The 25,699-nt window shown below is 38.9% G+C and overlaps 1 protein-coding gene across 8 annotated transcripts in view; it reads left to right on the forward strand.

The window, feature by feature from the left end:
• The first annotated feature begins 1,689 nt into the window (after positions 1-1,689).
• OTUD4 (OTU deubiquitinase 4) overlaps positions 1,690-25,699 on the forward strand; it is a 29,833-nt gene continuing 5,823 nt past the window's right edge. Inside the window, exons 1-20 of one of the 8 annotated variants that reach the window (XM_080588656.1) lie at positions 1,981-2,124; positions 2,411-2,497; positions 3,734-4,245; positions 5,764-5,847; positions 8,791-8,841; positions 9,821-9,867; positions 12,812-12,884; positions 13,355-13,436; positions 14,244-14,388; positions 16,074-16,131; positions 16,508-16,625; positions 16,855-16,919; positions 18,155-18,255; positions 19,206-19,330; positions 19,438-19,618; positions 20,710-20,875; positions 21,908-22,028; positions 24,028-24,083; positions 24,632-24,715; positions 25,168-25,306. In XM_080588656.1, the coding sequence (XP_080444782.1) occupies positions 4,081-4,245; positions 5,764-5,847; positions 8,791-8,841; positions 9,821-9,867; positions 12,812-12,884; positions 13,355-13,436; positions 14,244-14,388; positions 16,074-16,131; positions 16,508-16,625; positions 16,855-16,919; positions 18,155-18,255; positions 19,206-19,330; positions 19,438-19,618; positions 20,710-20,875; positions 21,908-22,028; positions 24,028-24,083; positions 24,632-24,715; positions 25,168-25,306 (1,861 nt within the window). In that variant the 5' untranslated portion in view covers positions 1,981-2,124; positions 2,411-2,497; positions 3,734-4,080. Of the gene's footprint in view, positions 1,913-1,966; positions 2,125-2,410; positions 2,498-3,733; positions 4,246-5,763; positions 5,848-8,790; positions 8,842-9,820; positions 9,868-12,811; positions 12,885-13,354; positions 13,437-14,243; positions 14,389-16,073; positions 16,132-16,507; positions 16,626-16,854; positions 16,920-18,154; positions 18,256-19,205; positions 19,331-19,437; positions 19,619-20,709; positions 20,876-21,907; positions 22,029-24,027; positions 24,084-24,631; positions 24,716-25,167; positions 25,307-25,699 lie in introns of those variants that run through there. The other 7 variants (XM_080588660.1, XM_080588661.1, XM_080588655.1 and 4 more) reach the window with 7 other exon arrangements.

Raw genomic sequence — 25,699 nt, forward strand, 5'->3', positions numbered from 1 at the left:
ATTAAGCTGTTGACTATGCCATCAGCCCATCAGTTTTTAGGTACTACTAACCTGAAATGCTAAGCACCTTGAATGTGGTATGGCATTACATCTACATGGAACCAAAGCAGTTAAAATAACAGGCCAGGGTTCTAGCCTTTCCCAAAACTCTGCAGAAGTCAAAATGTTACAGGACTACTACATTTTTGAAGTACGATAATTTTAAACTCAAGTAGACTACATTTCTGTAGATGCAGTCATTCGTCCTGCAGCCATTCATCTCCTGAGATGTAATGGAATGTATGTAATAGGGGGAGCGTATGATCTTTCACTCGTGCATAAGGCACAGTCAGCTATAAATCATGTGCAGGAGCAATGCAGCCATTACCATATCCTTTCATTATTATTTATTAGCTATTATTACACTGCTATTCTGCAAGACAAAGATGAAGTCTGGGCCTATTCTTCATCAGCAGAATCACAAGGAAGTTTGACTACACACAGATCCATAAAGAAAATGGTTTTTATTGAAAATACTCTTATCCCTCTATATTTAAGCCTGATCCATCACCCACTAATGTCGATAGAAACCTTCCTGTCAACTCAACTAAATGTTGGATTGAACTATTCGTGCTATCTACCTCTGGTGTCAGGGAAAGCTTATTTTTTTCTTTCACCAGGTAAGAGTATACCTTATTTACTATTAAATTATGGTGTGTGTATTTTTTCAAAGCTTCTGCTTGAGGGACATAACTGTTTTGTAGGTATCAGTATGAAAACTACTTGAAACTGTGAAAACATTCACAGGAAACTCCCAAACCAAGTAATCCTAACTTGTCAGAATGAACACATCTGATGGAGAACAATCTTACTAACAAAGGATTAAGCTTAAACCTTGAGTAGGCTGTTCAGATTTGGTAAAACAGGTTTGGGACCACTCCAACTTAACATTTCTGGTCTCTCAGGCTGAAGGCTGACAGGGATCCGGCCTTGCACTACACCTAAACCGAAAGCAGCCATCTCTTCGTCTGTTTTTCCTTTACCACCCTCTCTCCCTGCTGTGCTGGTGTTTGTGTAGCAGGTGCACAGCAGAACAGCCCGAGGGCCTTGCCTCGCTGGAAAACATCCCAGGGCAGGGGATGGAGGAGGCCTGGCTGCCAAGCAGGTCAGTTTTGTGTGCCTCACTGACTGACTGAGCCCACGTGCCAGCACAAAAACAGACGCACGGAGGCACTGCCAGCCTAAACGTGTGCTGAAGTGTAATTTTTGGAAACCTAAGACCAGGTAGTGATAGCCAACGTAACCTGGATTGGTTTTGTAGCCGGCTGTTTTTAACGGTACTGTTTTTAAAGTACCGTCGCCTGCCAACCTCTTATTTAACGCACATAGAAAAGGCGCACTGAATTGCACCTTACCAAGTAAGCCTAATTATATAACCCCAGATTCTATTGCAACCAAAAATGGTCATTTCAGAAAAAAAAAGATTAAAAAAAAAAACCAGTCATAGTCGACTGCTAAGGCAAGGGGCAACGTAAGAAGTCCCTACCCGGGGCCTCGGCGCAGCCCGGCCCCCCCCAGCCCGGCCTCCCCGCGCCTTGGGCGCTGCCCGGTGGGGGCAGGGACGCGGTCCCCGGGCCGTACCACTGCGCGCCCCCTGCGGGGGGAGACACGCGCAGCCGCTGCACCACCACCCCCCCGCCGCCATCCTCTTCAGCCTGCTCAGAGCTCCCCCCCTCTCCTTTACAGCGCCTGGGCAATCCTCACCGGCCTCCTCCTCCTCCTTCCCTCCCCCGCGCGGCGAATGGTACGAGCCGCGGCCCGCCGCACAGGTGCGGCCGATGGACCGAACCAACAGCGGGGGAGGGGGTGGCGCCGCCGCAGCCTCCGCAGCTGTTGCCCGGGGGGAGGGGGCAGCGCGCCCGCCCCTCCGCCGGTAAGTGCCAGTCAGCGGGGGGGGGTCGGGGCTCGCCTGTGTGGGGCGGGAGGGGGTGCGGGGCCTGTCCGCGCTGCGGCTCCGTGGGGCTGGGAAGGCAGGGCCCTGGTGGCCGGCCCCGGGCTCGGGCGGGAGGAGAGCCGCCTGGCAAAGCTCGCCGTGGGGTTAAAGAATAAAGTTGTTGGGTTTTTAGCTCGAGTCGGCTGCCTGAGGTGGGGCGGGGTGCGCGCAGAGCAAGCGGTTGGGGGGCGCTGGGGGTTGGGGCTGGAAGCGGCGGTTGGGGGGAAGGTGCTGGCTGAAGGGGTTAGTTCGCTGGTCGTGGTGTCTGTAATTAATAACGAGTCGCAATTTGGCCATCCTTGGTGAAGGGTTTACTTTCACGCTGAGGGATTCCCGGGGTCTCTCAGTGCATGCGTGGCTCCCGCCATGCGCCTTGGAAATCCTGTGTGTGCGGACTAGGCGTCTTCAGTGAGAACTTCGCCTTTTTTTGGGATGTAGGTTGCTTCTTCTGTGGCAGTGCTTGAGGGGAAAAAAATCCCTGGGTCACCATTGCCTGTGCCACCTGAGGAGTCAGGCACAAAAAGGGTAGGCTTTTCAGAAACTGACTGCCGTAGGACTTTAATTCTGTAATTTTCTCTATAGTCATTTATCAGAACCAGGCTATGTTCTGTCACGTACTGGGTGACCTCGTGTGTACAGATATTCTTGAGAGAATATCCTCACAGACGTGATGAAAGGCATTTGCCCTTCCCCTCGCTGCCTTTACGATCATAATGGCAGGAGCTCAGGTATGAGGAAAGACAACTTGATGGACGTGTTAGGGTATAATTGTGGCCCTGCATGTGGTGAATAGAATGAGGAAGAAGATGAATATTCCCAAGAAACTCTTACTCTTTTACAGTTTGGATGACCTTTCCTATCTTCTGGTGAGAAGTCTGAGCTTTCCCTCCAGCCTCTCCCTAGTACTTATACCTCATGCTCCCTGTCTCAGGGCCCTTGCATCTCAGCACTGCCCAACAGCTGGCTTTCACTTCTGGGTGTCATCTGGGCTTTATACTTTTACTACTTTCAGTTTCTGTTCTCCTCCTCTGCAGCGTTCCCTGGGAATTTGCTTTTGTCTCCTGCAGACCAGTTCCTTTTCCTCACAAAAAGGCCAGGTTTGCCAGTAAGGAAGTTTGATACTGCTTAAATAGAGCTGCTACAGTGCTTTCTCCTGACTCAGCCTGGCTTGTGACTTCTGTTTATCAGTTATTGCTATATACAGGTCTCAGCTCAAGTCGTAGTCCTCCCTGGCCTTATTACTGTTGGCTGGAAGTAAAAATCTGTTTTCATTCCTTCTGTGCTCACCACTCTTTCGCACATCAAAATTTGTTCATTTAAGCTAAAGAGTAACTGGTAATGCTTTATCACTAGTGCCATGGAAAGCTTCTTAGCTTTCTAGGTAAGTTAAACTACTAGTGTAAAAAAAAATATATATCCTTGCACATTTGGAAAGCTTCCTTTGGCCAGATTTTGTGCACCAAAATCATCTAAAGCCTGTTTGCAGTGCCAAGCAAGATTCAGGCATGCAATTGTAATACAAATGTTGGCGGCTTCTCGCCAGTAAAAGTGACATACAGGAAGGTGGCGGGGCCCCGGTGGCGTGGGGCTGGGGGCAGCATGGGTGCCGCGCCTCTGCCGGGACTACCGCTCCCAGCAGCGCCCGGGCTGAAAGTGAAAATAAACTCCAGGTTGCGCTTCTTTTTTTCTTCCTCCCCTGTCTCTCCCCTCCTCCTTTGGGTAGCCGCACATGTCCTTTCTCTTTTGTTTTCCGCCCTGCAGGCTGGCTGCACGCTGCTAGGTCTGCGGAGACCGCCTGGAACCGCTGCCCCGGGAGAAGTTGGAGCAGGAGCCCGCTACCCGGAGCAGCACTTTGTACGTGGCCACCAGCCCAGGCCGTGCAGTAAAACTTTCCCGTTTCTCTCCGTGGTTCCCACATGCAGGTTGATAACGCCAGCCCAGCCCGCCTTTCCCCTCGCTGCTGCTACCTTGGGTGCTGGAAGGCCAACGCTCCGCAACCCGGCCTGCTGCCGCTTCCTTTCCCTGGCCCCAGGGCTGCTGGCTGGCTTTGTGGGGCCATGTGGGGTTAGGAGAGGTGCAGCCAGTCTCCGCGGCGTGAGGCACTAAACATGGAGGCGGCGAGTAAACCAGATGGCGGGGAGCGGAGCCATCACGGCAGCGGCACGGACGCTCCCGGGGAAGCTTCCATGGACTGCTACTTGCGATCTCAGGGCTTGTACAGGAAGAGAGTTGCCAAGGATGGATCTTGTCTTTTCAGGGCTGTGGCCGAGCAGGTAACTGGTTGCTTAAAGAAAGCCATTTCGGGGGGAACCACGGGGAGTGGGGCTCATTGGTGGGTGATAATGCTAAAATAGGGGCGAGCATAGGTTAAGGTTACACAGTTGTGCACCGAGGGGGGAAAAAAGAGGGAATTAGTGTCTTGGGGGGAGAAAAGTTCTATGTGCCCAGGCTTCTCATCTCTTCAGAACACGTTACCTTCTAAGTTTTGACCTTTTACTGCTGCCTCAGAGCATTTTTCAGTGGAAGATTTCAACATTTGGATACAGCTGCTTTGTATGTGACTGCAGGAAGCTGAATTCAGTGGGTTTAAGAGCCTCGTTCTGAGTTGTGTTAAGTAGTTTACTGTAAAATTAGAGAAAGTGAGTAATTTATCTTCAATTCTTCCTGTTGTGTTCCCCTCCCCCATTTCAATGGTACTGTTAAAGGAAAAAAGTGACAGCGTCATCTTGTCTTAAATACAAGCAAACAGCAGTGGGAGCTCTGGTGCTTCAGATTGTGAGAGCCTAAATTCCTGTACTAATTATACACAGTTCACATTCTCTTTTTTTTTTTCCTCCAAATTATTTTTCCAACTGAAATTAAGTTCAGGCAAGCAAACACTTGTTCTGTAGGAAGTGGTTTTTTTATTTCAAGGGAATGATCAGTGAATATGCATCGATATTCTGATGTTTTTCATTAGTTTATAGAGAAGACTTCTCTCACATTCCAGTGTATATAAAACATTTTTAAAACTTTTTATTAAGTTTTTGACACTTGATTCTTATTCTGTTAAAGGAAAGGTCTCTAATTCAGAGTTAATAGGTGTTTAGTCATAATTTTTGCTGAATCTCTGTACTCTTTGTGCACAAAAGCTGAACAGATCTGAATTGGAAGCCTCTTAAATTGAGGGTAGTATGTAAGAATTGCAAAAGGCTGCAATTTAAATTGACTGGAGCTTCCCTATGTTGTAGTGGTGATGCAGACAAAGTCATGCTAGACATAACTCTGAACCTATGATGAAAATAATATATATTTTTTTCCAGTAGAGATTTGAACAGGGGGGTATGAATGCAGGTGTCACTGGGTTCTGAATTCCTGGCTTTCCAACCACTGGTTGGGCAACAAAACTACTTCTCTTAAATCAAAGGAAAGCAGCCATGCAGTCTCTCGGATTTGGTTGGATTTCCTGACAAGTGCATGTCGGTAGTTTTCTTCATCCACTCCTGCTGTAACTTCAATCGAAGTTCTTTGTAAATGATTCAGTTCAAGAATGACTACAAATGCAACTCCTTTCACGTAGCAAATCCACACGTAGTTGAATGTTTCAATTTAGTAAATATGTGAACTCTGTGGGTACTTAATTTGGGGTAAGTAATTGAGGTTTCACCTCTATAAAGATGTTGTTACTGAATGAGTAAACATTTGAAATAGTCTTATAAATAAAACTAGAATATCTCCAAGGCTGTATTTAGACTATAGTCATCAAAAATCGTAAGACTTGGTGTCACTTTCTTTGATTTCTCCCATTGTAGGTGTTACACTCTCAGTCTCGGCATATTGATGTTAGGATGGCTTGTGTAGACTATCTTCGGAAAAATAGGGAGAAGTTTGAAGCGGTAAGTATTTTTGTTCTCTTTGTTAGCTTTTAATAAGAATATTCGTTTATTCCTTCACTTTTCCAAAGTATATTCTCCTGTTTGTGAGTATTCATCATAGCTATATACTAGTTGATGCTTTGTAAAGTGAGTGCCCTTTAAATTAATTGACAGGTGGTAGTAACTCATTTTAATAAGCCCAGGGCAAGACCTGTATACTGCTTGGACTGAGCAGACGTGGGGTGGAAAGAGTAGAAACTCCAGTGTTCATTTCAGAATAAAGCCAAACCTTCTTAAACTCTTCAGTCTGCAGTGGAGTGATGGAAATCTGATTTTTTTTTTAGTATAATGTCTACTCTAATAAAAATTACAAAATATTCTTATTGTACTAATTAATTGGTTTTACAATATACGAGGGACTTTACTGATGAGATTAGTGAAATTTGTTTCAGGGTCTGCTATTTATTATGTATTGCCTCTATGGGCTTTTTGTTTGTTTTTCCTCTTTTGTAAACATCTGTTTCAAATTTATCCATCAACTATGGACATCGAATATCATTTTGATATTAGTGTATATTTGGCCAGCATCATCAGTGCCAGCATTCTAAAATCCTTCCTTAGTTCGCTTTAAAAGAGTGGTAATAAATAATGGTGCTCCTTTTTGTGTTCCAGTGTATGCACTATCTAATTAATTACCAGGATAGCCAAAACAGGATTATAGCTAAGCATTTCTTACTAGAGAACTATTACTCAGGTCTCTTTGTTCTGAATTTACCCAGACACAGAATAAAAAGCCTGCTTTATGTATACATTGGCATAGGGAGGAGAAGAAGGAAAGTGGGATCGGGAGTTTGTGTATATGCTGTAATTTCTGACAAAGTGTCCTGTGCTGTAATGTGACTGGTCACTCAGTAATGTGGAAACTATCAAGAAAGACTTAAGCAAAGTGCAGTGAATCTCTGAGAGGATTCGACTGATGCTGACTTGACTATTTCCGTTTGCTAAGACCGTTTGATTTCTTTGTGCCCTGTCCATCTGATGACTTACCAACTCTTAAATCCCTCTCCTTTTTTTTATCCTTGCCCCTGCTGCTAATTCTCTGATCCGTTTCTTTCCAGAATTAGTCCATTCACTCCAAAGCTGTTTGTCTAGACTTGCTTTCTTGTGGCGTTATGAAATTTTTGGAAATGTTAGGATCCTTCCTGACTGTAAATGTGTGTTGTTTTCCCTTCCCCAGTTCTGCCATCTCGGCTGGGTAACTGCGTTGTCAACCCTAGCTGCTTTTACTGTCTTGGTCCTTGCCACCAAACTCCTAGGCTCCATGTGTATAAAATCTCGCTGGTCTTTTTTCCCCCAGACTTGAACCAAGCGATGTGACCTCTCCTCTAACCACCTTTTGCTGTACTTCTGAAAAGCCTCTTAAAAAAAAAAAAGGCATTTTCAAAATAGGTGGTTCGTGTACAGCATTGAGGTGTTTCATATCTTATTTCCTAGTGTTCCTATTCCCTCAGATACCTCACCACAGCTCTGCTGATCTTCTTTGCTTCCCTCTTTTGTCTCTTTTTTTCCCTCTTTTTTTTCCCCTCTATTGTCTCTTACTATACCTTGTGTTTTCTGTCTAAAATAGAGCATTAACTTTTTTTCTCTTTAAAAAAGAGGTATGCCTTGTTTCCCATGTCTCTTCAACTATTTCCGCATCTGCTGCTTTAGTAGTACTGACATGTATTGGTGGTACTCACTGAACTTCCTCTATTGCAACCATTTCAGCTTGGATTTGTCTCTTTTTGTCTCTATAGCATAGATCCTTCTATAACCAAAAGGTCCATGTGACTGCGTGTAATCACAATTTTCATTTTCATCCCCATCTTTTCTTGAAGTGTCATCTTTGCTGCTGTCTTCTCTTCATTTTTTTTTTTACCTCTTCAGTTTTCTATGAGAAATTTCTGCTGTCCTTCCTTTACTCCTTTTTGTGTTATCTTTATGAGCATAGACACTCAGAAACTACTGTCTATGCAGCTGTTACTCAGATCCACCTTTTTACTTTATACCTGATTACTTCTGCTAAATTTGGATCAGACTTGATGCTTCTTGGGAACAACACCATCAAGTCAGGTTCAAAATGGCTAAAGCAGAACTTCTAATCCCACTGTTCCTTATAATGTTATTTCTTAAAAGCTGTGATTAGAGAGGCTATTCTGCGTGCAATTTAAGAAGTAGTTCCTGTTATGAACCTTATTTTGTCTTCTCTGGATCTTTACTTGAGCGAAATCAAGCCGAATGTGTCTCAGTAACATTTTAAAAATACATCCACTTTGGTGGCCAGCACAGCTGAAACTTTGAGGCTAACATCTCTGTTAGTTCAACATCTCTCACCATGGCCTTGACAAATGTAAATCTGCTCTCTGTGCACATAAGGAGTGCAGCTGAAGGATTATTTTCTTATCCTATCACTTACATTGTCTGTTTGCATCCTTCCACTGGAAGTAAAAGCAGTTTATTTGAAGTGATACAGCAAAAAGTTCTTTATGACTTGCCTACACAAAGTATAGGTACTACAGAAACGTGACTCCTGCTTGTGCTTGTCCTTTGCTGCAAAGATACTTTGATAAGCAGACACATACTCCAGTGATGCCTTGCATGCCTGGGATGAATTCCTCATAAACGTCTATTTGATGGCCTCTTTGCTTTCTTTTGGATTTTTCTTTGGCTGCTGTTTTTTTTGTTTGTATTGTTTTAGTTGTGTGAGATCTCCGAAAGCTGTTTATATGGCTTTCTAGGATGCAGACCTATATGTTTAAAGCCTTTTTTGCCCTCATTTCTACATCACTTCATGTGATTGAGAGTGCTTTGTGGACAGGGTAGTCTTAAATTTCTAATGATATATTGTCATTGGTACAGTGGGTCATAGACTGGGGAATCCATTTGCTACACTAATAAAAATATTACTTTTGTATCTTAATACAGTTCATAGAGGGGCCATTTGAAGACTATTTAAAATGTTTGGAAAATCCGCAGGTATGGTACACTTATAGTAAAAAGCAGTTATTTTGTTGATTGGTAATTGGGATTTTGCAAATGTTTTTGAGTTTGAGGTTTTTGTATTATGTGATTATATAGATATATGTACTCTATTGTAAAATGTTTTGGGATTTTTTTCTATTCATTTAAACATTTTATTCCCTCAAATTGTATCCAAATGTTTCCAGCCTCTAAAAATGCCAAAAACCAAAGCATCACTGGCTTTTCCATCACATAATCTTTTTAGACCTTTATTCAAGGTTGTCTTAAAGAAAAACAGTTACTGACATAAGGAATATTATGTACAGTAGCCGCAGGCTGTTACAAAGACACAGATGTGAAGCAAAATTGATTTTTTTTTCTATTTCATTTTAGTCTTTTTTTGTTATGGCGTTAACAGTTTATACAAGCTGAGTCTATCTGCTTTGTGTTAGCACATTTCATAAGACTGTGTCAAGATAGCTGTGTTTTAAGCAGGAGAGTTAAACTTCAAGGCTCTTTTTCCAGTTCATCTTTAGGTTAAGGCCTACAAAACCAGACAGTTCTGAAGGCAGAGAGTAACTTTTTTTTAAAAAAAAAAAAAAAGCACTTGGTAGATGTGACACTTGGTAGACTGATGGTTGTTTAACAAACAACAAAAAAAACCCCAACAATATCACCTCTCAAAATCATCCTTTTTAATCATAGCTCTGTATTTATGGGATTGTTTTAAATTCTCAATTTAGTACAGAGCAATTTCTACTTTGGGGGAGAAGGAGAGAAGCTTCCAGCTTCTATTCCTTAACCTTACTGGAACAGTTGTTATTTCAAAAAATACTTGGAATACACTCAAAGTTCGTTGGCTGAACTCCTGACTCAGTGTCAATATATTTATTTTTGTCAGTGATTTCTTGCTTCTCTTTATCTGTGCGTGAAGTATACTAATTGTGTGTTTGATTGTACTTAATTTTCTTTTTTCCTTTTTTTTCCAATACAGGAATGGGTTGGACAAGTTGAAATAAGTGCCCTTTCTCTTATGTACAAGTAAGAAAACCTTTAAATACGTTTTACTGAGGTCAGTTCAGTTTTGTTAGTTAATCAGCTGGAATACAAAAGATTTAATTGTATATTGCATTGTAGTTCTTAGAAAATAACAAATACACTTTGAAAACTGCAGCTGTCAAGGTATTAAATAAAAATAAAATAGTGAGCTTTCAAAGTGACAATTTCAGATTAGAATAACAGTTTGCAGTATTGTCATGCTTCTCACCTGCACGAGTAATTGTGGGTAGAATCATACTGTTTGTAGTTTTGTTTATTTTTATATCTTTTCTGTTAAAACTGCTTTTCTTCCTATTTCTCACCAAGGCCTTAATAGTAGCCCTATCACTAAGCAGTGGTCTGTATCCATTTCTTTATTGCCTCACTACAAATACTCTGATGTAGATTAGTGAGATTAGGCTTTATGCAAGAAAGCCATTTTCATACCTCTCCTGTGTAAAGTTGTGTAAGACTGCCAGGTTTATTGCTGTTTTTTAGCTTTATTCTCTTTTCTGGGGATGTTTTCCTTTTTCTACTGTATCAGTACAGACAAAATAGAGTAACTGTATCTTGAGCTATGCTTAAGAAAAATTTTGGGATTTGTGCATAGAGAAACACTCCTCTTGGTGAAAGTAGGGATGGTGATGAAGGTAGAGGGAAAGAGTTGCTTCTCTTCCTGCATGCTGGCAGACTGAAGGAAAGCAAAAGTAAAAGTTTCCTGCTCTATGCCAAGTGGAGAAGTGAGAGAGTTTCAGACTTCTCAAGCACAGGATAAAAATTAAGTATCAATAGATATGTCTTCATTTCAGCTCCTCAGATCTGTCACATCTACTTTCGTTATGCTATTTTTTTCTCCTCCCTGAAGCAGGTGGCTTCCTGAGCTATGAAATTCTTTTCTTCTCAGAAATGCTCTTTTTGAGTTGTTACAGAAGGGTGGTAGGGGGTTGGTTTTGTTTTCAGTCCAAAAGCTGCAGCGAGTATACTTAATCATTTTGCAAGACTAATTCAACTTTGCTTTTGTGAGCAAAGTTGTTGTTGAAGGAAGTGATGGGCTAGTGAGCAAAGAATTCAAAGGGAGGACTGGATAAAAGAGAGAAGAAAAAATAATTTAATGTCAGATCATGACATTGATTTGTAACAGAAAAACACATAGCAAAGAATGATAATATTCCAGTTTCTAGGAAAAAAAGCATGTCAGTATCAGTTGTGGATTTTCCTTTGTCACTTTGACGTATTATACTTTAATAAAAAAAAATCTACGTTTAAAATTCAAATGTGGATAGCAAATTGAGAATTTACGCATATGTAGTAACTGTTCATTTATGGTATTTTTAATCATCTTAAGTGTAATGAGGGAGGCATGTCACCTTGGAAAGCAGTCATTGCATAGGGCTAAAACTTAGTTTGCAGAAGTAAAATTTTCTAAACCCATTTTGAGAAAGTATGCAGTGGCAACACTGCAGCAGCAGCACACAATTGTAGTTTTGATCCAGACTTTACCCAAAGCTTGTCTTCATTCTCTCAGTTGAAGAGACAAGTGTGTGTTTTTTTTTTCCTGCTTTAAATATGGCAATTTGAGTCTAATGAACACAACGTGATATTGGACTCTGAGCTGCTGGCTCTGTCCAAAGAGGAAAGGAAAGTGAGCCCTCTGAATGACTTTTTTTTTTTTAGTGTGTTAACTATTTTAAAAAGCAGCAGGCAAGAAGAGTTTCTGACCGCAGGTGTGGGCTGCTCTCTTAGCTGGCCTCAGTGCCCAGAAGTGTTCTTGGGCACGTGTAATCGATCCGCTAGGACAGATTTAGCCAAAGTCATTGCTCAGCTTCTGGAAACATATTGCTGTTTCCTGTTTCTCTTCATAAAATGTCCTCTTTCTTCTAGTGGATTTCCACATGGCATAAATGAATTTCTCTAGAACTGGGCAGCTATGAACTTTCCAGGCACAGTTCTGTGTTGACTTCATGGATGCGTTGCACTTGTCATCGGCTCTGTGCGTGTTGTGTCAGTCACTGTGTTATAGTAGGCCAATGTCTGTGCTTACAGAAAAAACACACCACGTTCTCTGCTCAACCTTACTGACTACTTTGGTGCCATTTTCATCTATAATGCTTTAAGTCTCTATGAATTGAACTTTTGTCATCTTTCTTGTGTTGGGAATGGTTGTAGAAAGAGTTTTGGGACAGTGCATGAGCATACAACTCCAAATCGAGGCAAATGGAAGAATATGCAAATGTGTTCAGAACACTGCATAAGATCATTTTTAAAAGTCAACCTAACAATCAAACAGCAATTACATCAAAATTGTCTATCTGAAAATATTGGTAAGATGGAAATAATGATTGTATTGCCACTTAAAGGAAAAAAAAAAGTAAAGAAAACACAAGTGCTTGTAGAAAAGAAAAAAGACAAGAAATCAGTCTTGTACTAAGAAAAGAGTACAAGGGGCACAGTAATGAAATATGGGGATATTAATATGGGATGACAATTTTGCAAGAAATCCGAATGTTTGCACTGAGAAGGGAGTAGAAATAGCTTGAAAAAAAAGCTGTGTATTTAAATCACTACCAACTGTTTCAGTGTTAAGTCTCCTTTGTGACATTATGAGCTAAGAATTGGTATGGTGTACTGCAAGCTCCTCTTCACGTGATAGAAGGCTGTGGTGCATCATAGCAGATGTGGTCTTGTGCAAAAATTTGACCTGTAGTGAAAACTGGGAGTACAAGACATCATACTGGATGTTAAATGTAAATATTTTCTGTTGGAGCTCTTCCTGAGAAAGTAAAATATTTCATAAAAGTAGGTCTCCTTTTGATCAGTGTTAGTTGCGCTGGTCTTCAGTATTCTTTTCCACTAGGTATTTTTTGTGGTTCCTTGAACTTGGCTTGAATATTTTTTTTATTGATAGGAGTTTTCACGTGAATTCTTAATTCCTATTTTTTTTCCTTAGGAAAGATTTTATAATATACCGGGAACCAAATGCTTCTCCTTCACATGTAACTGAAAATGGCTTTTCTGATAAGGTAAAGTAAATAAATGGCTACTGAGAAAGGCTGAATGAAGACTACTTTAATTAACAACAAATAGTATAATATGAGTTTTATTATTCAACAGAAAGAAAATGTTCAGAGAATTCATTTTCAACAAGTTATTTTGTACATATTTAAGGCAGCTATACTGTTAATACGGGTAGCTCTTTTAAAATAGCTGGTTCATATTTGGGGTGTGGCGTATCTTCCTGGTAGTCTAAAATTCTGAAAATCAATTCACAACTGATGTGGACTCAAAGCTATCAGTGTCGTAAATTCTTCTTGACTTTCGGTCAAATTGTTCTTGATTTAAAGGACATTTACTAAGCTTTTTGGCTGTTTTATTGGAGTTTAGAAATCTTGATATACAACAAAGCTCATTGGCACATTGAATTTAAAAGGCAGTGTTCATATGAAAAATCAAGTGAGATGCAAAACTTAAAATGTGTGTGTTTTTTTAATAGGTATTGCTGTGCTTCTCAAATGGAAACCACTATGATATTGTTTATCCCATAGAGTATTCAGAAAGGGCTGCTCTGTGCCAGTGTAAGTATTATGTTGGTTAGATAAAAGCATGTATTTTTACTGAAAACGATAACATCAGGTTTCAGTTAAAGGGAAAAGGCTCTGTATGAAGATTTATTCTGTAGGAGCTTAATTTTCCGTTTGAATTGTCAGTGATCGTATGATTTTGCAAGAAAATAAATTCTTCTGTGCTGATTCTTGAGACATGACAGTGCAGATTATCTACCCAGAGGGGAAATCTTACCTCCCTCCTTGAGTCTGGGTGCTCTAATATGAACAGAAAATGTTATACTAATTTATAATGTGTTGCATTGTCTTTGGTCAGCATTCGGGTTTTAATTTTTTGTTTCAGACAATGTTAGCAAGCTAGTTTATATTAAGTTACACATGCAAGGATAATTTTATCAGAGGAAATAATGGGAGTTGCATGTGCAAAAAAATACCGAAAACATCTACGTGGATTATTGTGTGTCTGTTTTTTTTAACTAGATTGAAGCAATGCCCAAAGGTTCTCAGCAGGCTTGATGGGTCACTTGGCAACCCCTGCAGGGATTCTGATTCTTCATGAAAATTCTGTCCATGTGCAGAGTTAAAGGCTAAGGCCCAATTTGCCTGTCAAGGGACCTGATTGCTGCTAGTAGTTTCCTGCATACTTGTTAAACCATAATAGCTGCAGCTGTTTTGGCTTCTAATGACTTCACTGTTTCAGTTAACACTTCAAAATGCTTGTTTGCTTTGATTGAAGTAATTTCAAATGCCTCTATCATGATAGTGTAAAATCTCATTTACCTTATAATTGTCCTATCACTTTCTTGTCCCTTTCTCCAGCTCTTCTTTATGAGTTACTATATGAGAAGGTATTTGATACTGATGTGAAGAAAATCATAGCAGAACTTAGTGCTGTTGGTATGACAGAGGAAAGTAATGGTAGCAGTGAAGTGTCTGCTTCAGATTCAGAAGATGACAGCTACAGGTAAATGGGGTTTAGAATTTAACATAAGATGCCTGTGAACAATACATGTCTCTTTACATAAGGAAATACTGCTGTTGCAATGTATCCCCCTTCTGTTGAAAACAGCAGAATCCCCTGGGAGAGCTGTCAGTATGCCAGTCTGGCATGGTAAAGTCCGTGACAATTCGTTGTTTTGCTCTCATAGCACAGTAGAATTACAAGAATTTAATCCAACCTGTCTTGTTTCTACACTTGGGCTGAAATCTCTGCTTGATAGAGGGTGCTTAAATTTAGCTAATGGAGAAATAAAGATGTAGCTTGCTCTGCTTTTGTTCCTTGATCATTATGAAGTGATTATATTCAAGGGTTTCTATTCCTCTTGCTGGACCTGGATGCTCTGGATAGCTTTTAGATATTTTTTCCTATTGATTCTTTTTGCACAGTAAGTCTTTTACAGTGCCAATTTTGCGTTTATGTATTGGCAGGTTTTCTTCTGTTGTATAAGACTGTTCTTAAAACCCTAGCTTGTGTGAAATTCCACTGAAGCTATGAAAATTACTGCAGCATGCCCCCTTTTCCTGTTGAAAGTCATTAAAGTCTCTTTTGGGGGCTTTGCATGTGGCAGAAGAAATTCATTGAGACTTAGGGAGCTGTTCGTTTTTTTTTTTGTCGTGCTCAAAACAACAGAGAGGAAGCTGATGGAAATGACCAGAGAAAGAATACCAAGTTCTGGGAATGGCATTAGCTTCCTTTCTTGTATGGAAAAAAATATCAGGGAACATTTCCAGTTAAAATACAAAGTATTTCTGCCTAGAGGAATGATCATTGTAGTTAAATGTCAAAGTATGGAAACCTCCTCTATTTCTCTTTGGTTTTGGAACTTTCCTGAGCTTCTTATGCAGCAGCATTACCCTTTATTATTGTGATTCATGAGCAAATACACTGCTAACCTCTGTAACACCTTTGTAAATTAAGGTCGTGCTCACCCGAGACCATCAAACTCAATGCTTTTGATTTAAACCATATGTCTTTTGACGCAAGAGCTAGTGGGTATGACTCTTGACCTACTTAACCTGAATTACGAACATTTTGCACTGTATATAAAGTCTTAAATTTTTTTTCATGTCCTAAAGTTGACTTCAGCTTGTATCTTCACTGAGTTTTCCAGATGATCTTTTTCATTTTGTAAACATTAACATTTCAGTTACGTTATTTTTAAATATTAGAAGCTATTTTGTTTTGGAAGAAGTTAATGCTGATAGTTGCCTACAATTTCCAGTGATGTCAGGTGTGGAAAATAGTAAGTTAGAGTGCCTGGTACTGGTTAACTAATGGAGCGTGTTTTTTGTTTGGTTGGCTTTGATGGCTTCTTTTGTCCTTTTCTTACTAACAGCAAAATATTAGTGGAATTTCTTATTTCCATTGTCACCCTTGCTTTCTTTCTAACTGATGGCTAAATTTGTTTGTATAAGGTAGACTTTCTAAAAATTGTACTTAGAAACAAAATCTTAGTTTTAGCTCAACATGGCATAGAAATAAAGTTAAATCTAAAGCAAGAACTACTAGATAAAGATGTTGCATGGTATGTTTAATGCAGAAGAATAGGAAGAGAATGGTAGCTTTATTTTATCCACTTCCAAGGTATTTCTTACTGGGTTTCCAGTCCTTAGCACTATACTATCACTTTTCCCTCTGTTCTTTTGCAGAGGTAAAACTACAACAGTTGGTGATATGAATGGATTAAAGTCTCTTTCTGGCAACAAGGTATTTATATGTTAAGATTAATTCTCCTCCCATTAAATTGTATTCTTATTTTCAGTGTTTAGCATTTGTGAGATAATCTTGAATTTTTAGTTATCCTAACGTAATATCTTAAAAACTATCCATCTTTTGGCACATTGAATGCAAACATTACTTTTGAAAGAAATAATGTCCTTTCTAGTGCTGTTTAGTTTTGATTTAGTTAATTTTTTTCTGGTATGGTTAAAAGAACACCATACAATTAATTTTTCAAAACTCTTTACGTATTTTTGGCTCATTTGTATTTCAGATCAGAATTAAAAAAAAAAGTGATAAAAAATGCAAAACTTATAAACCTCTGTGTAATTGACCATTTAGCACTTTGTTTCATTTCATACAGCACCTTAAGAGCAATGGAAATCCCACCTTGTTGGTTTTGCCTAAAAAAGTTCTGAGATCACTCAATCCATCAGTGTACAGAAATGTTGAATATGAGGTTTGGCTACAATCCAAATGGGGTAAGTAACTGCATACTTACAGTTCCAATTTTTGCATGCTGATGTATAAAGTGGAGTCCCCTAGAACAGTGATGTAAATAACAGTTTCATTTTAGGCAGGGGTCTTCCTCATATGAATCAGTGTGTGGATTGAGGGCTACAACTATTGCTTTTCAATTTTACTATATTAATAAAAAAAACCTTTTAGTGTATTTAAACTAATAGTATGTTACTGCTAATGTGTTTACAGATCAGCAAAAACAAGATTTTTCCATTGCTGCTGGCATGCAATACTCAGTCGGTGATAAATGTAAAGTAAGTAATACAGAATTACAGTTTATTGAGACAGTAATGTTTTCTTTTCAGGATGCCAATTTTCCCATTTAGGTAACTATTTTATTATATATAATTCAGTAGTTTCTAAGTATTTCATGCATGTGTATGTATGTAACTATTAGAGACATGGTTTAGTAGGTGATATTGGTGGTAGGGGGTTGGTTGGACCAGATGATTTTGGAGGTTTTTTCTAACCTTTTTGATTCTGTTATAAGAGGAAAATCATTTTTCTATTCATAGGAAAAACACCTCTCTAAACTTAAACACTAACCCCCCCCCCCCCCCAAAAAAGAAACAAACAAAATCACCAAACAGGAAAACAACCCAACCTTCCCCCCAACCCCCCAAAGGAGGGGGGAAAAAAAAAAGGTAAAACTCCTAATGTGGAGTTGATTATTTATTGCTTAATAGTGTGGGCTTAAATTTTTATATTGGAGATCCTAAGGTTGTCCTGTGTAGTATTGACTTAAAGGTACAGAGATTATTAGCAGAAAGAATTCTGTTAATTAACATACCTTCTGGGTCAAATTTTTATGTATATGGTGAAACAGTAAGTATATGGGATGAAAACATAGGAAGGGAAGATGAAGGAAATAGTGCAAAGTGAAGTTGACCAAATTAATACAACCAGAAAACCAAATGCTATAGCAGAACACTAAGTTTGGTTTATATTTAACAAAGAAATTTTAAGAACATGGAATGTCTATTTTTTGTAGGCAACTGACACTGATCATATCCGAACAACTTCTTCCTTTGCTTTAAAAAGCTTTCTAAAGAATTACTTCTGAAACAATTGGTGCCCTTTATGTTCTTTTTGAAACTAATTTTTACTGAAGTCAGTCAAGGATTTTTCTTTTCTATACCTGGATTTTAACAAGGAAAAGCTCTGGGATTTATTCTGAGAGAAGCTGAAAATTCTTGATACACCGATACGTTCCAAAACTACATGACAGTTCAGAAGTAAATGTTTCATTAAGTAATGTTACCTGGAAAGCTGTCTATGGTGGTGTGTTTTTTTGATTGTTTATTTTATTTTTTTAGGAAAGATATGAAGACTTGCTTTTGATGCATTTACTGAATTATGTAATGCTTATTTCTCAAGTGTTGTATTGCCTGGAGAAAAAGATCTATTTGTAATAATGCTAATAGTTTAAAGAGTTACATTATCTTGTTCTCTTCTTTGAAGCTTAGGTCCTTATTTCCTTTTCCCTTAGGTGCGCTTAGACCATAACGGGAAATTTTATAATGCCCACATTCAAGAAGTTCGCTCAGAGAGTGGGCCAGTTATTGTATTTGTAGAAGAGCTTGGAGAAAAGTAAGTGCTTCTTTTCTTTTGGAAAAGAGTGCCAAACTTATCCTTGGTAATGGTAGCATTACTTTAGTTCAGAGTTAGTTTCAGCCCCTGAAGTATTTCTACTTCTTTACTTAAAGCAGTACTGCTACAAAAAATTTAAGAAGAAAATATATTTAGAAAAAAGAAAAGGGGGTTATGCATTAACTGTTGCCAGACTTTTTAATACAATGTTTTCTGGATATTACTTGCAGAGTATATAAGTAACTACATTATTATTACTTTTTTATTTTAAAAAAAAAAACATAGCATTTTGTGTGCCTCGCTTCACTGTTGGTTGAGTAGCTCTGCCTGATTTCGTAGAGAGAGAGCTAAGCTGCTGTTCAGATCAGTGTAATCTCTTCACCCTGTCTCAGGACAAATTAACTGTTTAAAATTGGTGATGATGGTTGTGATGGTTTTATTTGTGGGGAGGCTGTCTATTTTTATTTATGGATGTTCTCTTGAGCTCCTCTGTAAGTTCTTTGACTGTTCTGGGACAAAAGAAAAGCCAACATTTAAGCATAATGTCTAACCATGTAGTTTGGGAAGAAAAAACACTTTTAGTCAAGATAAATGAGGGAAGGAGAAAGACTTCTGTTAAATCGCATGCAGTCTTTTGTAAGAAAACTGAAAATTTTTCAAGAACCAGGCTGTACTTCCTGTCTATACATAAAAATCAACCTTTTTGTCCTGTTGAATACTGGCTAAATTTGCATTGCCTTATCAGAGAATTTAAAAAGAAGAAAGAAGTTCCACACACTGCTTGAGTGTAATCCTAAACAACAAAGGACTTTGAGTCCAATGTTCTTAAAAATGGGAAGATCTGTCAGTCTTTTAAAACATGTGGTATTCATTTATGCACACCACAGACTGGTCCTAAAGCCATCTTTTTTTCTTCCTCCATCATCCTTTTTTTTATTGTTGTTTTGTAGGCATTCTGTGTCACTGAAGAGCCTTAAACCTCTTCCACAGGCCTCTCCTATGGAGGGCTGGAACACTGTGCCAGGGAAGAAGATGAAAAAGTTTTTCCCAACGTGGGGGCAGAACGCTCAGCCCGGTAGGACGATACCTGTCTATCTGTGGCAGAATCTTTGTCGTCAGATACTTTGTCCCAAAGAACTTAAAAAGTAACGAATAATTTCTGTCTTCCCTTGTCTATCGCAGATGCAGATTGCAGAGGGTCAAAGAATCAGAACAAGTCAATAAAACCCCAGTCAGCACTACCTCCTCGACTTCAGCATACTGTGGGAACCAGGCAGCATCAGTTCATATGTTCTGGACCCCAACCTCATCAGACCTCAACGGAGCAAAAAGCTCCAGGCAGGAATCCTTCCCAGAGTGGAAGGTAAAACTGAAAATAACATCTTCCTTGTCTTGAACTCTTAAATGAGCTTCTTGGAGCCCTAATTCCTGCTTCAGGTGCTTCCGACATATTATTTTGAAACATGTTGCCACTGAATTCCTAGGAAGTATTTTAAGTCTATAAGAATACACACAAGCACATTTAAAAAAAAAAAGAAAAATAGGATTTTATTCCCCCCCATTCGTTTTTCAAAATTGCTGTCATCATGAACTCCCACTTGCTTTCTTGCATGGCAATACCTGCCCTGGAAGCACTGTGCGTGAAGCTATAGTTTCTTCTTGGAAGGTAGATTTTTTTTTTTCTGTTTGAGGCTGAAGTAATGTTGAAAGTTGCACTTCTTGGGCATGCCTAAGATCTCCTCTCAGCTTCTGCAGAGCCTGTTAAAGATGACTGCCACATATGACTGATGACTTGGAGTATGAGAACACCATTTTGCCTGCATTTTTGGTAGTGATTTTTGATTCATTATGCTGCTGCTGCAGCAGCAGAGATTGTTTTGATTGTTTCCACTCTTTCCTATTGGAAATACTTTATTTGCATTCAAACTCTTAATGGTCTATTTTGTCATTCTTTTGTACTGTAACTTCTTGTGGAATAAATGACCTTGGGGTGTCTTTTGAGACTGCCACATTAAAATGTGGGATGGCCTCTTTCTCACTCCTTTAACCCAAATACATAAGTATCCTTTAAACATTTAGTTAAGTAGTCCAGCAAACTCAAATAGTGATGTTGTTAATTTTGTGTAGTGGTGTTTCAGGCATTGAAGATTATAATGCATTTTTCCCTTTTCTGTTGTATTTACAGAAATCTCCTCTCCTGATGTTTCTCTTGCACAGCCATAGATAGCTTATGAGTTTGGTCAGTTCCCAGCAGGCACAATTTTTTTCCACTTTCTTGAGTTTTATCCACATGAATAACTTGCAACAGGCAGGAAGAGTTCCAGTATATGTAGAATCACATAAGCAATGCTGTGTAATTATATTCTTTCTAAACCATGAATTTTTATTAAGTTTGATACTGATGATAATGGAATTTCTTTGATAAATGATCCTGTTTTGCTTTTTCCGTTATAGAAAACCAGATCGGGAGAGAACCGAGGATCTGAACCACAGTGGCAGAGATTCTAACTATTTTGGCCTATCTCCGGAGGAACGCAGGGAGAAACAGGCAATAGAAGAATCTCGTTCACTTTACGAGATCCAGCAGAGGGATGAACAAGCTTTTCCTGCCCTTTCCAATGTATGCTTTTTTGTTGTCATAATTAATAAGAGCATTCTTAGCACCTGTCCGTGAACTGTTAACTAGAAGTTGTAGATTTGCTGTTTTTGCAGTATGGTACAATTCAAAGGTTAAGGTATTTTCTTCACTTTCTCTACATAGCAAGGTGTGAATCTACAGTATATATTCCATTTGAGACATACTTAGTAGCTTCCCTTGTGAATAACTAATGTCCACCTTACACAGTTCTTTAAGCACATAAATATGGTAGAAATAAGAGCTTCTGAAGCCGTGGGATTCTTTCTTTGTGTTCTTCCTGTCTTTGGAAGGCTTTGAACTCCCCTACAGTTATTTATCTGTTGTCTTTTTCCTCATATGGTGGGATCAAACCTGAACGTGAGGACAGAACAGTCTCAGAAGTCCAGTTTATTACTGAGAAAAAGCTCAGTAAAATGGCACTGTGGTGCTTGAAGTATCACAGACATCTAAGCGGCTTTTTCTGAGTTCACATAAAAACTTGTTTTATTTAGAACTGACTTTTCTTTTTAGCCTCAGAACTCACAGATGTGATAACTTGCCTGGTTTAATAAGTAATGCAAATATTTTATGTCAGGCTTCCTTGCTCTTTGTGCAGTAGAGCCCAGCTGGCTTCAGGGGATTCCTCTCTCTCTGAAGGAAGATTGTATCCTGTAGATTTTCTGATAGATTGTTCTATTGAAGTTTTTTTTTATGGATTGAAGTCTCTGTACATCCAGGCAGTAAACAGATCCTGTGGGTAAAAAGATGCAATTTTAAAGTGTAAATTCTTCGACTGAAGCAGTTTTTGTTTGTCATGTAAAACCAATGACGTGAATGCTTTCAAAAAAGATGCTGCAAAATTTAGAAATGAACGAGAGGGTGGATGAATCTGAATACTGATGAAGGCTGCTTTTCCCCCTCCTCCTTCTGCACTTAAATAGGTATATCTGTCATGAAGGAAGGCCTAACAGTGTCACATCAGATGATGGTGTCTAATATATGTATTCGCATTTCTGCTTTTGTCAACTTCTTTAGAATCAGTCGGTCTGTCAGGCTGCTACACAGACTGTGGATAATATAAATCCAAAAAAGTTCTCAAATAATGAGAGAAGAAACAGCAAGTGGACAGCAGAGGTGGAAGAGCAAAAGGATAAAGGTAAAAATAAATGTTCTTACATCAAGGTTTGTTTACCTTTTTTCTTTTTATTACGAGCTTCAGAATTTATTCAAGATTCAATCAATTCTCTCCTCATTGCCTAAATAATTTTAGGTAACAGCACCCAGCTAACGTAAGGTTGAGGTAGTAGAGGTGTGATTGGGGAAGAAATTGCATGTTTTCCAGTTCTGTGAATGTGGCTGAGAGAAGTAGGTAGGTTCCTTACTGGGACTTTTGCAGTAAATGGGAAGAGGAATGAGGGAAATAAATAAATAAATAAATAAAAACCAAACTGGATTATCAGAGCCACCCTAAATTAGATCTTGTTGAAATTCTAGCAAGTATAGCAGAAAGTACTAGTGGGAGGAGTATTAACAATGCTTGCTGCAATAAGTCAAGAGAAAAGCAGGTCTAAGTATTCAATGAAGTCTGGTTAAGAACTAGCATGCAATGGTACAGAAAGCAGGGAGAGGATTGTGTACAGAAAAGGTGACAAAAAATACCACCCTGTTCATGTTAGAAGGGTTCCTCTCCTGAGTCTCTTGTAACACTCCCTAGCTTCTCTTCATTGACTCTAAGCTTTTCCTCTTTCATCAGGAAGTGGAAAGTGGCAGTAATAGATGAAAGCTGTAGCTGTCAGGAGGTACTTAATTAATCTTTGCCAAATACCTGCCCCCGGCCCAAAAAAAAAAAAAAATTTTGCCTGTCAGTTTTGTTATAACTAAACACCAAAATTAGTTGTAGCTGCTTCTGTTTTTTTGCCTTCTTCACTAAATAAAAACTCTAGCCTCTTCCTAGAAGCTGTTCTTTTCCTGCATTTATTTTTGTTGTTCTTTATATCTGGTAAAAGCAGAGGCATTGATGTGTACTGATGGAACTTTTTCCGTTTAGTACCTCTTAGACCATGAAGTACCATTTTAAATAGTCTTGCAAGGACTGATATTACCCATTTTTTCTTTACTGAAACACCTGAACCTTGTTTAATTTGAAAGCCAGTTTCACCTGTGATGCCAAAAAGATTCCTCAGATAGAGGAAGCTCTTTATTACAGTGTCATGATGGATTTTGCTGATGTTCATGGCATGTTGTCTTTTCTCTGATTTTTTTGTGATGTTTTGGATTGTACTGCTTCTGAAACTATGTTAAAATATCTGCAAGAATAAACTGTTATTTCCTTCTCAGTACTTTGGTATATCTGTCGGTACTTGGGGAATTGCCAGGAATTCTCATAGTCAATATTGGTTTTGTTTGCATTGTTGTCTAGGTGTTACAGTGGTGGTACACACACTAAGCTTTTAAAAAACACATACCTATTTAGCAGCTGCTTTTAAACTGGTGTGTGTGAATTTGGTTGACAAGCAGTGTTAGCCAGATTTGAAAAAAAGCTAGAACATAACAAATAAAACAAAAAAAACTTGTACTGATCTTATTATATGAAGATTATGCCAAGACTGTTCTTCACTAGCTTCTCCCCCCACCAAGTATTTGCTGGTGCTCAAGAAATTAAAGTTTCTGCATCAGTCTGAAATCTTATTAGATCTTTTGAACCAGTGAAACTTTCTAAACTCATATGTCTTCCATTGTTTTAACATTTGAATATGGAAATGCGGATCTCAAACCATTTTCACTTTATTCAAAGTACAAATTCATTTTTTTCACAGCAGGGACTTAGAATGAACGATGTGTGTTTAAACTGAAAAGACAGCTACATTTGGTGATGCCTGAGGGAAGTAGGAAAGAAAAATTGTTAACAAACATCAATAAAGAATTTCTGCAGAGGTTTGAAAACCCAGGTTAAAGTCTGTTTTGTTACTTCCCTAACTAGTAGTTACTTTAGGATGTTTTGATCTTTAATAAAAACTGAATTCTGAAGTAATATGTGCTGAGGTAGGTTTTATTTCGAGGTTTAACTTCGGAAAGACAAACTTTAACTGGCTTAAGTTGTGATAGCCATAAATGGTGTAATGGTTCATTTACTAGGTTATGTCTTGGTGTTACAGAGTCAAATTCCAGGCAGATCCACTTAAGTCAGAAGCTTGAGCCAAATTCATCCGAGGTAATCTTAAAGAAAAGACCAAATTTTTTTTTCTTTTAATGTTATTGCTTCTCTCTTACATGATTAGCAGAGCAATAGCTGCCTTTATAGCTGTGATTGCTTCTGCTTTACAGCTTTAATTGAAATACTTAAAAGATTTGAGGCTTGTATTGCCATCAGCTTTCCTCAGCCCCTGTAACAGATACTTACAGTCTTTCTTAACAGTCTGAGTTCCCAGATCTGGGCTATCGAGAGCACTTACAAATATGCATTTGTAATTGCTTAGTACAGTCTGTACTTCCAGCACAATGGGACCACAAGAGATGTGATGTTTACTAATAGTTACTGTGCTAACAGACCACGATCTCTGAAGTTCAGTGAAGATTTGTGGCCCATTGTTGGCTTCTATTCTTTGTTGTCCTTTCAATGAGCAAAATGTTATACTAATATAATAATGATTGGGTGCTTAGCCCACTTCGTATGTAGTATGCTTTAATATCTTTGAATGCCTCTTCAAAAAAAAATCTCATTAGACTAACTGTGTTCGTCTGTTTCTAACTTTGCTTTAGAAGAATAGTCAAGATGAGAGGTGTCCAAAAGCTTCATCACCTTTGGAACAAGTAAAAACAGATTCTCCAGTTCTTGCTGAACAAGTAAGAAATGTTTGTTTAATTTCAAAGTTTTCCGGTCAGGAGACTTCAGACAAAGGGGAGGTTCATCACAGCCACGTATGTATTGGGATACTGGCTTTTAACTATGCAGTCATTTCTATGGTGATAATGCTAGAATTCCATACCTTGAGTTAAGGGGGAATCTTTTATATCCAATGTAAAGAATGTGGAAAATACTACCCTTGATAGAAAAGTAAAAGCGTATCTTTACTGAGAAGGGTGTTGACTCATATCTCTTTATCTGAAGTTAATCATGTTTTTCACTTTCAATTCTTTTATGTATGCAACTTGATATGTTTCTAGTTGATGCTTTGCAATTGGCAGTCTGGGCAGTACTGAGTCTTCAAGCCTTTTTTTGGAGTAAGTTGGAGGTGTTAGGGCTCACCAACAATGCTGATTTAGAATAAATTCACGTGATCTTCTTGTTTCTCTAGAAACTGACAGAGTGCTTACCAAGTGTAACTCCAACACCCTCACCAGTCTTTTCTGAGGTGCATTTGCCTCCAACAGTGCCTTCTGTACCAGCCATTGTGCCAGCTTGGCCAAGTGAGCCAACAACTTATGGACCAGCAGGTCAGAAGAAATATTAATGTAAATTAGAAACTACTAACTAGCTTTAACTGTCTTGCTAAATTGAAAATGCCTTCAGGAGATGTTTTGTTTCTTGTAACTTTCCATCCCAAGGGCAGTCATCTATGGGAATGTGTTTACTCATTGCTCAGAGTTAGTGAGAGTTCTAGCAGATGTTTGATGACACATGCATAGCTCACTTGACTCCTTATCTGAAGGTAGAAGAGAGATGTGCACTCAACTCTCCATGTTCCCCCTGAGTGGGATTGCTCTGAGTTTTGATGGGGCTTATTCTAGAGTTCTGCTTAAGGTAGAACACAGTCAGCATGTGTAAGGTTGATAGGTGTTTTGGGTTCTGTGTCCCACACAATAAGCCTCTGATTTGCTAAGGACTCA

This window comes from Anser brachyrhynchus (assembly GCF_964034855.1).
Source record: "Anser brachyrhynchus genome assembly, chromosome: 4".
In the NCBI taxonomy this organism is placed as follows: domain Eukaryota; kingdom Metazoa; phylum Chordata; class Aves; order Anseriformes; family Anatidae; genus Anser; species Anser brachyrhynchus.